Source organism: Salmo salar, chromosome 10 (assembly GCF_965601325.2).
Source record: "Salmo salar chromosome 10, fSalSal1, whole genome shotgun sequence".
Classification (NCBI taxonomy): domain Eukaryota; kingdom Metazoa; phylum Chordata; class Actinopteri; order Salmoniformes; family Salmonidae; genus Salmo; species Salmo salar.
Window position 1 is genome coordinate 62,593,496 of NC_138300.1, and position 14,615 is coordinate 62,608,110.

General features: G+C 41.2%; 1 protein-coding gene across 2 annotated transcripts in view; it reads right to left on the minus strand.

Moving 5' to 3' along the window:
- Positions 1 to 1,777, minus strand: part of LOC106560677 (uncharacterized) — a 33,666-nt gene extending 31,889 nt beyond the window's left edge. Inside the window, exon 1 of one of the 2 annotated variants that reach the window (XM_082957114.1) lies at positions 1,481 to 1,777. In XM_082957114.1, coding sequence (XP_082813240.1) covers positions 1,481 to 1,486 — 6 coding nt within the window. In that variant the 5' untranslated portion in view covers positions 1,487 to 1,777. The remainder of the gene's footprint in view (positions 1 to 1,480) is intronic. The other variant, XM_014123784.3, reaches the window with a different exon arrangement.
- Positions 1,778 to 14,615: the final 12,838 nt, after the last annotated feature.

The following is a 14,615-nucleotide window of genomic DNA, read 5'->3' on the forward strand; positions in this document are numbered from 1 at the left end:
CACTTAAATTAATTCTCATCCTTAAAGGCAGGAGACCAAGTCCATGAGTATAAAACATGTCTTTAGCATGGACTGGACCTGTTGTCAATAGGGAGCCATTTGGGATGCAGACATTCTTGATCTAACATCTCTTCTCTGGACAACTAGTCGCCCAATTAATGTCACGTTTCACATCCCACTCATGTGTAGAATTATGCAACTCCATGTGTAGAAACCTGTTGCAAAGGCAACGGTTACACCACTTCCTCTGTGTGTGGGGTGTGTTCCTGTCATACTTCCTGTTTGAGTAACGTACTGAACAACATTGATGCAGAGAAGCAGCTACAGTATAGTCAGCAAACCAGGAAGTCTTCCTGTGATAGGCTACCATCGCCATCATTCCACCACCACATGCATCGTGCATCTAACTCAAACCAAAATGCTACAACTCTATTCTAACAACAAGTGACATTCTTTCATCATAGCCTAATGCAGAGGTGTCAAACTTAATTCCTGGAGGGCTGGTTTTCGCTCTTCCCTTGTACTTGATTGATCAATGAAGTAAATTGTTCAGTTAGAAACTCCCCTCACCTGGTTGTCTGTTTGTTCTAGTCCCCAGGTCCAGAACATATTCAAGAAAACGTACAGTATTATACAGAACCATGATTGCATGGAACTCCCTTCTATTTCATATAGCACAGGTGAACAGCAAACCTGGTTTAAAAAAACAAATAAAGCAACACCTCACGGCACAACGCCTCTCCCCCATGTGACCTGATTGTTTTTTGTATGTATTGACATGTGTAACACACACACACACACACACACACACACACACACACACACACACACACACACACACATTACATGTTAATATTTTTTGTATTTTTTCAGTAATGTCTTCTTCTTTATGTCTCGGACCCCAGTAAAACTAGCTGGCACCATTGGTGTCGGCTAATGGGGATCGTAATAAAAAAAATACAACATTTTAAAAAGTATGTCTTAATTGTACACAAATTGAAAGGTCGTAACAAAAAACAGGAATAACATTTGACACCCTGGGCTTAATGCATACAAATTCAGTCATTAGGCTATATGCTTGACAGTCTCTCACACAGTGATGGCACTATGAACATGAGAGAAAGAGAATGAGAGTGAGATGTCATGACAAGTGACAACATGCATGACTAAAAGTTTAGTTCAGTGAAATGTATGGGCTAGAACTAAGCCCAGGCCTGGTTGTTATGCTCCTCTGTAATTCAAAACATGTGAATCATCTAATCTGCATGCTATCAGTTTGGTCCATACAGATCACACAGAGAGTGTCATGTCTTGTGCAGGTTATTAGACTACATAGCCGACAAAACTCAGCTCTACCATTTACGAGTTTAGTCAGCTATAGACAACATTGTACTGGACAGTACAGAATCACAGATATAATTCCATATGTAAATCAACAACTTAATAAAAACATTTTAAAACACCCCAAAACTCTGTTTACCTCCATCCTCTGCTGCAGCTGCCTTGACTGTCGTCCCGTTCGCAGCAAGTTTCAACTCCCTCTAAAAGTTTTATTTTGGGACTTGTCAAAGTTGCGCTCGGTCTCCTCTCCTCACACCCTTCTCTCCTGCCAGGCCCGTGTATGTGAGCTATGCGAGAACCCTTAGTAGGCTGTAAAGGTGGTCTCTCTCTCCCGCTCTCTCTCTGCGGTTATATTTAGAAAGCACTCTCACAACATTTCCAGAACGGGTGACTAGAGTGAGAGTGAGTGAAGCAACAGTAGCCTGTTGGTTTGTTTCAAACTGTAGTGTTGCGTTGCATGCATTTTCATGCCGAACCGATGCTGAGATTTATACAAAGTGATTGAAGTTAATTTTAGGGATGCGTATGACGCAGGTGTAGCTACCAGTGGAGGCTCCTCAGAGGAGGAATGGGAGGACGATCCTACTCAGTGAATTTCATAAAAATAAAAATAGTGCAGCATTTAAAAAATGTATCCTTTTTACTATACTAAATATATTCATGTCACCAAATAACTGATTAAAACACGTATTGCAATTAAGCCTCAGCAGTACCCTCTAGGGTAGCACCATGGTGTAGCTGGAGGACAGCTTTTTTCCATCCTCCATTAAATGTCATCTTTCTGGTGCTCCTAAATTCTGTGGTGCTTAGATTAATGTTCTTTCCTCAAATGTAACAAATCAATTTTCCGAGTATCTTTGTTGGACTGTTTTTAGCACAATCCATACAGAAAAGGCATTTTTTTATTCTAGCTATAATGATAGAAATATCTGCAGATATATCGGTGATAATTTCCACTCTAAAATCGGAATTGGTATTGGATCCAAAAAAACGTTCTCCAACCTATCAGAACTGTTGCAGGATGAACTGACATGTTGTCATTCAATCAAAGGATCCGATAATTTAATTTAGTACTGAAAGCATAAACTACAGCTAGCTAGCACTGCAGTGAAAAAAGTGTGATGAGTATTTGACTCAAAGAGAGAGAAAGGCAATTACTTAAATTCAGGAGAAGTAGCAAAGAGAGAGATAGCTAGCTATATTGTAATGTATTTTTTTTCTTCTTAGTTTATCTTTCACTTACTTTTGCCTAACACAATAACCTGACTGAAACAGAGAGGAATGATATTTATCTTATTTAGTTGGCTAAGGCTATCCAATACCGTTGTTGCCTGAACCTATCGATGTTACATTGAATTGGGTGAATTGACAGTCATCCAATATGTTGTAATAGAAATAAGGCCATTTATCATGACTCAGGATATGACCCACTATTTGCCAAGAGAGTTTTCTTCAAAATTTTTTCGTGACTGTTTATTTACCACCACAGATGGACGCTGGCACTAAGACCGCACTGAGACAGCTGTATAAGTAAACAGGAAACCGCTCACCCAGAGGTGGCACTCCTAGTGGCCGGGGACTTTAATGCAGGGAAACTTAAATCAGTTTTACCTAATTTCTATCAGCATGTTAAAATCGCAACCAGAGGTAAAACAATTCTAGATCACCTTTACTCCACACACAGAGACGCGTACAAAGCTGTCCTCGCCCTCCATTTGGCAAATCTGACAATAATTATATTCTCCTAATTCCTGCTTACAAGAAAAAATGTAAGCAGGAAGCACCAGGGACTCTGTCTATAAAAAAGTGGTCAGATGAAGCAGATGCTAAGCTACAGGACTGTTTTGCTAACACAGACTGGAATATGTTCCGCGATTCTTCCTATGGTATTGAGGAGTACGCCACATCAGTCACTGGCTTTATCAATAAGTGCATCGACGACATTATCCCCACAGTGACTGTACGTACATACCCCAACCAGAAGCCATGGATTACAGGAAACATTCGCACTGAGCTAAAAGTTAGAGCTGCCGCTTTCAAGGTGCGGGACTAACTCGGAAGCTTATAAAAAATCCTGCTATGCCCTCAGACGAACCATCAAACAAGCAAAGCAAAGTGCCAATACAGGACTAAGATTGAATCGTACTACACCGGCTCCGACGCACGTCGGATGTGGCAGGGCCTGCAAACTATTACAGACTGCAAAGGGAAGCACAGCCACGAGCTGCACAGTGACACAAGCCTACCAGACGAGCTTAATCACTTCTATCCTCGCTTCGAGGCAAGCAAAGCTGAGGCATGCATGAGAGCATCAGCTGTTCCGGACGACTGTGTGATCACGCTCTCCGTAGCCGATGTGAGAAAGATCTTTAAACAGGTCAACATTCACAAGGCCACTGAGCCAGACCGATTACCAGGATGTGAGCTCCGGGCATGTGCTGACCAACTGGCAACTGCCTTCACTGACATTTTCAACATGTCCCTGATTGAGTCTGTAATACCAACATGCTTCAAGCAGACCACCATAGTCCCTGTGCACAAGAACACTAACCTGTTAGGGCTAGGGGGCAGTATTGACACGGCTGGATAAAAAACGTTCCCTTACTACTCCTGCCCAGTAACTAGAATATGCATATAATTATTGGCTTTGGATAGAAAACACCCTAAAGTTTCTAAAACTGTTTGAATGGTGTCTGTGAGTATAACAGAACTCAAATGGCAGGTCAAAACCTGAGAAGATTCTGTACAGGAAGTACCCTGTCTGACCATTTCTTGGCCTTCTTTGCCATCTCTATCCATTACAAAGGATCTCTGCTGTTACGTGACACTTCCTACGGCTCACATGGGCTCTCAGAAGGCGGCAAAAAGCTGAATCGTGGCTTTGCAGGCTCTGGTTGAAAAAAAGTAGCGCGTTTGGGTAGTGGCTGGTTACAGTACTGTGAGACTCAGGCTCGTGCCCGCGTCGACCGAATGCTTTGTTTTCTTTCCTCTGTTTACCTAAACGGAGATTCCCGGTCAGAATATTATCGCTTTTTTACGAGAAAAATGGCATAATAATGGATTTTAAACAGCGGTTGACATGCTTCGAAGTACGGTAATGGAATATTTAGAATTTTTTTGTCACGAATTGCGCCATGCTCGTGACCCTGATTTACCATTTCGGATAGTGTCTTGAACGCACGAACAAAACGCCGCTATTTGGATATAACGATGGATTATTTTGGACCAAACCAACATTTGTTATTGAAGTAGCAGTCCTGGGAGTGCATTCTGACGAAGACAACAAAGGTAATCAAACTTTTGTAATAGTAAATCTGACTTTGGTCAGGGCTAAACTTGGTGGGTGTCTAAATGGCTAGCCGTGATGGCTGGGCTATCTACTGAGAATATTGCAAAATGTGCTTTCACCGAAAAGCTATTTTAAAATCTGACACCTCGATTGCACAAAGGAGTTCTGTATCTATAATTCTTAAAATAATTGTTATGTTTTTTGTGAACGTTTATCGTGAGTAATTTAGTAAATTGTTAGTAAATTCCCCGGAAGTTTGCGGGGGGTATGCTAGTTCTGAACGTCACATGCTAATGTAAAAAGCTGGTTTTTGATATAAATATGAACTTGATTGAACAAAACATGCATGTATTGTGTAACATAATGTCCTAGGTGTGTCATCTGATGAAGATCAAAGGTTAGTGCTGCATTTAGCTGTGGTTTGGGTTTATGTGACATTATATGCTAGCTTGAAAAATGGGTGTCTGATTATTTCTGGCTGGGTACTCTGCTGACATAATCTAATGTTTTGCTTTCGTTGTAAAGCCTTTTTGAAATCGGACAGTGTGGTTAGATTAACGAGAGTCTTGTCTTTAAAATGCTGTAAAATAGTCATATGTTTGAGAAATTGAAGTAATAGCATTTCTAAGGTATTTGAAAATCGCGCCACGGGATTCAACTGGCTGTTGCGTAGGTGGGACGAATTCGTCCCACCTAGCCCAGAGAGGCTAAGGTAACCTGCCTAAATGACTACCGACCCATAGCATTCACATCCGTAGCCATGAAGTGCTTTGAAAGGCGGGTCATGGCTCACATTAACACCATTATCCCAAAAACACTAGACCCACTCCAATTTGCATGCCGCTCAAACAGATCCACAGATGATGCAATCTCTATTGCACTCCACACTGGCCTTTCCCACCTGGACAAAAGGAACACCTATGTGACAATGCTATTCATCGACTACCGCTCAGCGTTCAACACCACAGTGCCCTCAAAGCTTATCACTAAGCTAAGGATCCTGAGACTAAACACCTCCCTCTGCATCTGGATATTGGATTTTCTGACGGGCCACCCCCAGGTGGTGAGGGTAGGTAGCAACACATCTGCCACACTGCTTTTCAACACTGGACCCTCTCAGGGGTGCACGCTCTGTCCCCTCCTGTACTCCCTGTTCACCCACGACTGCATGGCCCGGGCACGACTCCAACACCATCATTAAGTTTGCAGATGACACAACAGTGGTAGGCCTGATATCCGACAATGACGAGACAGCCTATAGGGAGGAGGTCAGAGACCTGATCGTGTGGTGCCAGGATAACAACCTCTCCCTCAACATAATCAAAACAAAGGAGATGATTGTGGACGACAGGAAAAGGAGGACCAAGCACGTCCCCATTCTCATCGACGGGGCTGTAGTGGAGCAGGTTGAGAGCTTCAAGTTCCTTGGTGTTCAAATCACCAACAAACTAGAATGGTCCAAACACACCAAGACAGTCGTGAAGAGGGCACGACAAGACCTCTTCCCCCTCAGGATAGTGAAAAGATTTGCCATGGTCCTCAGATCCTCAAAAGGTTCTACAGCTGCAACATCGAGAGCATCCTGACTGGTTGCATCACTGCCTGGTACGGCAACTGCTCGGCCTCCGATCGCAAGGCACTACAGAGGGTAGTGCGTACGGCCCAGTACATCACTAGGTCTTAGCTACCTGCCATCCAGGACCTCTATACCAGGCGGTGTCAGAGAAAGGCCCTAAAAATTGTCAAAGACCCAGCCACCCTAGTCATAGACTGTTTTCTCTGCTACCACATGGCAATCGGTGCCGGAGCACCAAGTATAGGTCCAAAAGGCTTCTCAACAGCTTTTACCTCCAAGCCAAAAGACTCCTGAACAGGTAATCAAATGGCTACCCGGACTATTTGCATTGTGTCCCGCCACTCCCCCCCAACCCCTCATTTACGCTGCTGCTACTCTCTATTTATGATCTAATCATAGTCACTTTCACTATAAATTCACATACATATTACCTCATCTAGCCCGACTAACTGGTGCCCCCGCACTTTGACTTTGTACTGGTACCACCTGTATATAGCATTGCTACTGTTATTTTCATTGTTATTTTGCTGTTTTCTTTTTATTTTGTATTTCTTTATTTATCTGTTGTTTACCTAATACCTATTTTTTACTTAAAAATTGCACTTTTGGTTAGGGCTTGTAAGTAAGCATTTCACTGTAAGGTCTGCACCTGTTGTATTCGGCGCACGTGACAGACTTTGATTTGATTTGACCCAGATGCAGACACAGGAGGCAGATAGTTTGATTCTCAGAATATTTATTATAACAAAGGGAAAGGGCAGTTCAATGGCAGGAAGAGGTTCATAATCCAAGACAGAGTCAATCAGGGACAGAACGGCAGGCAGGCTCAGGACAGGCAGAAAGGTCAAAACCAGGAAGACTAGAAAATACAACGTCAGAACAGGTGAAACACGCTGGTAAGACCTGACAAAATAAGACGAACTGGCAACAGACAAACAGAAAACGCAGGTATAAATACACAGGGGCTAACGGGGAAAAATAGGAGACACATGGTGGGGGGTGGAGACAAGCACTAGACAGGTGAAACAGATCAGGGTGTGACACCATGCTCATAAAACAATTTGAATCCTCCCTAATCTTAAAAGGCACTGGTAGCTACTGTAGGTTACAGGCCTAGGCCCTATCTGTCAAAACGTGTCAAGAGATATTGCTCCACTCCTTCCTCTGCTGGGGCAGGAGAAGGATAGTGAGACCCTATTCTGTCACGCACTGCACTGCAGACCTAATCTGGTGGGAGAGTGCAGCCATGGAGTAAACAAGTTTATTCAACTCCAATGAATCAACAGTGCATGGATGAATTATCAAACTAGCTACTTGAAAAGATTCAACAAACTAATGGCATTACAATGCAATGTCGCCAAAGTATATTTCTGCCAGGATCATAATATTTTTTTAAACACTGCTTTATTTGGGTTATTTAATTTTTCTCGACTAATCATCAAGCGGTTGATTAGTTGAAGCAGGTGTATAAGTGCTGGTCAGGAACAGAAATGTGCAGTCCATTGAGGCAGGCTTTATGACTGTGGGCCTTGGATTGCACTTTTGTGTGACGTTGGGTCGGGAGACAGGCGCAGGAATGCATAACAGAGTTTTTTATTTCTTACCCAAATTACGGCGTGCCGTGTAAAGGCTCGGGGACAAAGACCAAACAAACACTATACACAACTCAGGGTTGAAACCCAAACAAAAGAGCGAGGTGTACCTCGAATAAATGACACAAGCGCACAATGATTAACACACGGGACGAGACCCGTAATCATCTGCACAATCCACAATGGCATAAAAGCTAAAACACACAGCACAGGTACTCACACGAACCAACGGACATTGTAACAATAATCTACAGGACACTGGTAAACCAAGGGCACACTTATACAATTACTAATCACTGGGAATAGGGGCCAGGTGTGCATAATGAAAGTTCCGTAGGGATCTGTGACAATTTGGGAAGATTCCATTGGCTTCCATAGCATCAGGCAAGCTCGGTCATTTGTCTGAAAGAAAACAAACAGTATTTCAACCCAGGTGTGTAGGAACATTTGTCTCCTCTCTCTAACTGCATCTTTGCTCCTCACAGGAAGTTGAGTCAGTGAACTGCTTTCACTTCTGCTTCTTACACACTGTGAAAGTTGTGAGTCACATTCAGCAGCAGGCCCCTCGATAGAGCACACTGTCGTGTCTGGACTATCACTAAATGTGAAGACTTATTTATATCAAATCAGTTTTCTAGGTTTAATTTTTATGTGATTAATCAAGTAAACATTAATTAACTAGGAAGTCGGGGCACCATGGAAAATGTTAAGATTTACAGAGTCATCTTTTTCTGAATATAACTCTTCAGATATCTGATCAATTACAGTCTTATATTAATTAATTATTATTATTACCTCATCTGTTCTCATTACTGAACGTTTCAAATGCTTGGATATATGCATGAACACTAGTTTCCATAATGAATCAGAAATATCCAAATTGGCTTAATTTTTTATTTACTAACTAACTAAATAATCACAGAAAATGACATAACAAACAAACAGTGGACAATGGTTACTAACAATGATAGAAAAGTCCCTAGTGGGCTAAGCCAATATGACAGCTTGGTAGACAAAGGAAAGGGGTGGGGACTGAGAAAGAGCGGGAAAGACAAAAGGGATCCACTACACACAGTGGATAGTTATATTTATTGAAATGCTAATCCTTTGCACATGAGCGGCTGCTCATTCGAGAATAATTGTAATGTATATATTTATGACCGTATGTCGTTGTTGTCTCCATTGAAAACACTCGATTGTCCTGTAGAGTTGGGAGTCTGGTTAACTTTCGCAGAAGTCACAATGTCTTTCGTGGTTGTAGGTGGTTAGAACGGGTACTTCAGAGTACCATTCGGAAATGTTCTCATAGAATAGGTGATTTGGCAGTTGTCGGTATTCTCGTTCCAGACTTAAGTCATTTCTAGCTGCAGACTAGAAATGATATGTCTAAGATGTGTTCGTATTCGTATTCTGTAGTGATTGATAGTCTCAGAGTTTAACCTGATTAATCTGGTTATTACTCCTGCCCAGAAACTAGAATATGCATATAATTATTTTATTTGGATAGAAAACACCCTAAAGTTTCTATAACTGTTTGAATGGTGTCTGTGAGTATAACAGAACTCATATGGCAGGCCAAAACCTGAGAAGATTCCATACAGGAAGTGCCCTCTCTGACTATTTCTTGGCCTTCTATAGCCTGTTTATGGAAAACAGAGGATCTCTGCTGTAACGTGACATTTTCTAAGGCTCCCATAGGCTCTCAGAAGACGCCAGAATGGGGAATGATGACTCTGCAGTCCCTGGGCGGAAAACAGTAGGGGATTTGGATAGTGGTCGATCTGAGAACAATGACACGGGTGCGCGCGTGAAGACACCATTTTCTTCTTTCACTCTTTGAACGAAAACAACCTCTCCCGGTCGGAAAATTATCGCTATTTTACGAGAAAAATCGCATAAAAATTGATTTTAAACAGCATCTGACATGCTTCGAAGTACGGTAATGGAATATTTTGACATTTTTGTCACGATATGCGCCAGTGCGTCACCCTTCGGATAGTGTCTTGAACGCAAGAACAAAACGCCGCTATTTGGATATAACTATGGATTATTTGGAACCAAAACAACATTGGGTGTTGAAGTAGAAGTCCTGGGAGTGCATTCTGACGAAGAACAGCAAAGGTAATCCAAATTTTCTTATAGTAAATCTGAGTTTGGTGAGTGCCAAACTTGGTGGGTGTCAAAATAGCTAGCCATGATGGCCGGGCTATCTACTCAGAATATTGCAAAATGTGCTTTCACCGAAAAGCTATTTTAAAATCGGACACCGCGATTGCATGAAGGAGTTCTGTATCTATAATTCTTAAAATAATTGATATGTTTTTTGTGAACGTTTATCGTGAGTAATTTAGTAAATTCACCGGAAGTTTCGGTGGGTATGCTAGTTCTGAACGTCACATGCTAATGTAAAAGCTGTTTTTTGACATAAATATGAACTTGATTGAACAAAACATGCATGTATTGTATAACATAATGTCCTAGGAGTGTCATCTGATGAAGTACTCTGCTGACATAATCTAATGTTTTGCTTTCGTTGTAAAGCCTTTTTGAAATCGGACAGTGTGGTTAGATAAAGGAGAGTCTTGTCTTTAAAATGGTGTAAAATAGTCACATGTTTGAAAAATTTGAAGTTTTTGGATTTTTGAGGAGTTTGTAATTCGCGCCACGCTCTATCATTGGATATTGGCGAGGCGTTCCGCTAGCGGAACATCTAGATGTAAGAGGATAACCATTTCCAGCCATGTGGCAAAAACTACAGCTTTATGGTCTCCGATGGCCTATAGAATTGTAACCATTTCAACGTGGGAACTCTGTCCCGGCGTTCTCTGACTTAATGTACATTTTGTAGGAAGTGGGTTTTATACTCTGTGGATGATGGGGCGGTTACATGACGCCAACGTAATGTCTATGCTCACGTGGGCGTGACCACTGATTTGGTTAACTTTATATGAAAACCCATCTTTTCTCATTTAGAAGGTTAAGCATGTCACTAACGCCCGGCCTCGACAACATCCGGTGAAATTGCAGAGCGCAAAATTCAAAATACAAAATTCGTAATATTAAACATTCATGAAAATACAAGTGTAATACATCGTTTAAAAGCTTAACTTCTTGTTAATTGTCATATTTCTAAAAGGCTTTACGGCAAAAGTACACCATTCGATTATCTGAGGACAGCGCCCAGCACACAAAAGCATTACATACATTTTCCAACCAAGCAGAGGCATCACGAAAGTCAGAAATAGCGATAAAATAAATCACTTACCTTTGAAGATCTTCCTCTGGTTGCAATCACAAGGGTCCCAGCTACATAACAAATGGTCCTTTTGTTCGAAAAAGTCCTTCTTTATATCCCAAAAAAGTACGTTTCATTGGCATGCTAGACTCAGTAATCCACCAGTTTCCCTCATTCAAAATGCATACAAATGAGTCCCGGAAGTTACCAATAAACTTTGTCCAAACAACGTTTCTAATCAATCCTCAGGTACCCTAATATGTAAATAAACAATCAAATTTAAGACGGAGAATAGTATGTTCATTACCGGCGATAAATAACGAAGTGCGTGCCCTCACCGGAGTGCACAACAAACATTACAGCCAAAATGGGAGACTCTTAGAAAAACTACAAATTCTAGGTAATTTTTCAAAAAACAAGCCTGAAAACTCTTTCTAAAGACTGTCAACATCTACTGGATGCCCTAGGAACTGCAATCTGGGAGGTATTCCTTTTATATTCAGCCATAGTAATGAGTGGTGAGCCCCCCAAAAAAATTCCCCGGATGGGTTCTCTTCAGGTTTTCGCCTGCTATATCAGTTCTGTTATACTCACAGACATTATTTTAACAGTTTTGTAAATTTTAGAGTGTTTTCTATCCAATACTACCAATTATATGCATAGCCTAGCTTCTGGGCCTGAATAACAGGCAGTTTACATTGGGCACCTCATTCAAACAAACCTCCGAATACTGCCCCCTATCCATAAGAAGTTACTGTGCACATTCACAGGAAGTTTTGGGAGGCAAACATTTTCTGAACATCACGCGCCAATGTAAAATGCTGTTTTTGGATATAAATATCAACTTGATCGAACAAAACATACATGTATTGTGTAACATGATGTCCAATGACTGTCATCTGATGAAGATCGTCAAAGGTTAGTGCTTAATTTTAGCTGTATTTCTGTTGTTTTTTTACGCCTCTCCATGCTAGGAAAATGGCTGTGTGGCTTTTCTTGTTTAGGTGTTGTCCTAACATAATCTAATGTTTTGCTTTCGCTATAACCTCTCTAGGGTCGGCGGGATGAAATCGTCCCACCTACGTAACAGCCAGTGGAATCCTGTGGCGCGTTATTCAAAGACCTTAGAAATGCTATTACTTCAATTTCTCAAACATATGACTATTTTACACCATTTTAAAGACTCTCGTTAATCTAACCACACTGTCCGATTTCAAAAAGGCTTTACAACGAAAGCAAAACATTAGATTATGTCAGCAGAGTACCCAGCCAGAAATAATTAGACACCCAATTTTCAAGCTAGCATATAATGTCACATAAACCCAAACCACAGCTAAATGCAGCACTAACCTTTGATGATCTTCATCAGATGACACACCTAGGACATTATGTTATACAATACATGCATGTTTTGTTCAATCAAGTTCATATTTATATCAAAAACCAGCTTTTTACATTAGCATGTGATGTTCAGAACTAGCATACCCCCGCAAACCTCCGGTGAATTTACTAAATTACTCACGATAAACGTTCACAAAAAACATAACAATTATTTTAAGAATTATAGATACAGAACTCCTTTGTGCAATCGAGGTGTCCGATTTTAAAATAGCTTTTCGGTGAAAGCACATTTTGCAATATTCTGAGTAGATAGCCCAGCCATCACGGCTAGCCATTTAGACACCCACCAAGTTTAGCCCTGACCAAACTCCGATTTACTATTACAAAAGTTTGATTACCTTTGATGTTCTTCGTCAGAATGCACTTCCAGGACTGCTACTTCAATAACAAATGTTGGTTTGGTCCAAAATAATCCATCGTTATATCCAAATAGCGGCGTTTTGTTCGTGCGTTCAAGACACTATCCGAAGTGTAAATAAGGGTCACGATCATGGCGCAATTCGTGACAAAAAATTCAAAATATTCCATTACCGTACTTCGAAGCATGTCAACCTCTGTTTAAAATCCATTTTTATGCAATTTTTCTCGTAAAAAAGCGATAATATTCCGACCGGGAAATCGTTTATTAATACAAAGAGAGTGAAAGTAAAAGCATGCTATCCCCTCATGCACGAGCCTCAGTCTGATGGCCCTCTGATAGAGCACTTGCCAAACGCGCTAATGTGTTTCAGCCTGGGGATGGAATTACATCGTTCAGCTTTTTCCCGCCTTCTGAGAGCCCATGGGAGCCGTAGGAAGTGTCACGTCATGCCAGAGATCCCCTGTTTTGGATAGAGATAATCAAGAAGGGCAAAAAATGGTCAGACAGGCCACTTCCTGTTCAGAATCTTCTCAGGTTTTTGCCTGCCATATGAGTTCTCTTATACTCACAGACACCATTCAAACAGTTTTAGAAACGTTAGGGTGTTTTCTATCCAAAGCCAATAATTATATGCATATTCTAGTTACTGGGCAGGAGTAGTAACCAGATTAAATCGGGTATGTTTTTTATCCGGCCGTGTCAATACTGCCCCCTAGCCCTAACAGGTTAATCAAAACAGGAACATTTGGCTAGAAATTCAAAAGGAAATGATCTTAACAGAGACAAATGTCATCCTGTGTGCTACCTATATCGCCCACTAGAATCCACATTATTAAATGAAGACAGCTTCTCCATCCTGGAGGGGGAAATCAATCATTTCCAGGCCCAGGGACATGTACTAGTGTGTGGCCACCTTAATGCCAGAACCGGACAAGAACCTGACACCCTCAGCACACAGGGGGACAAACACCTGCCTGTAGGTAACAGCATTCCCCCCCTTGTGCCCCCCTAGGCACAACTATGACAACATAACCAACAAAAACGGGTCACAACTCCTGCAGCTCTGTCGCACACTATGTACATTGTCAATGGTAGGCTTCGAGTGGACTAGTATGGTAGATACACCTTTAACTCATCTCTTGGCAGTAGTACTGTAGACTACTTTATCACTGACCTCAACCCAGAGTCTCTCAGACCATTCACAGTCAGCCTACTGACACTTCTATCAGATCACAGCAAAATCACAATCTACTTGAACAGAGCAATACTCAATCATGAGGCATCAAAGCAAGTAATATTAAGAAATTATATAGATGGAAGGAATGTAGTGTGGAAACCTACCAAAAAACAATAAGGCAACAACAAATTCAATCCCTTTTAGACAACTTCCTGGACAATTTTTATTTATTTAATTTTTTTTAACCTTTATTTAACCATGTAGGCTAGTTGAGAACAAGTTCTCATTTGCAACTGCGACCTGGCCAAGATAAAGCATAGCAGTTCGACACATACAACAACACAGAGTTACACATGGAATAAACAAACATACAGTCAATAATACAGTAGAAAAAAAGGAAAACAAAAAGTCTATATACAGTGAGTACAAATGAGATAAGATAAGGGAGTTAAGGCAATAAATAGGCCATGGTGGAAAAGTAACTACAATATAGCAATTAAACACTGGAATGGTAGGATGTGCAGAAGATGAATGTGCAAGTAGAGATACTGTGGTGCAAAGGAGCAAGATAAATAAATAAATACAGTATGGGGATGAGGTAGTTGGATGGGCTGTTTACAGATTGGCTATGTACAGGTGCAGT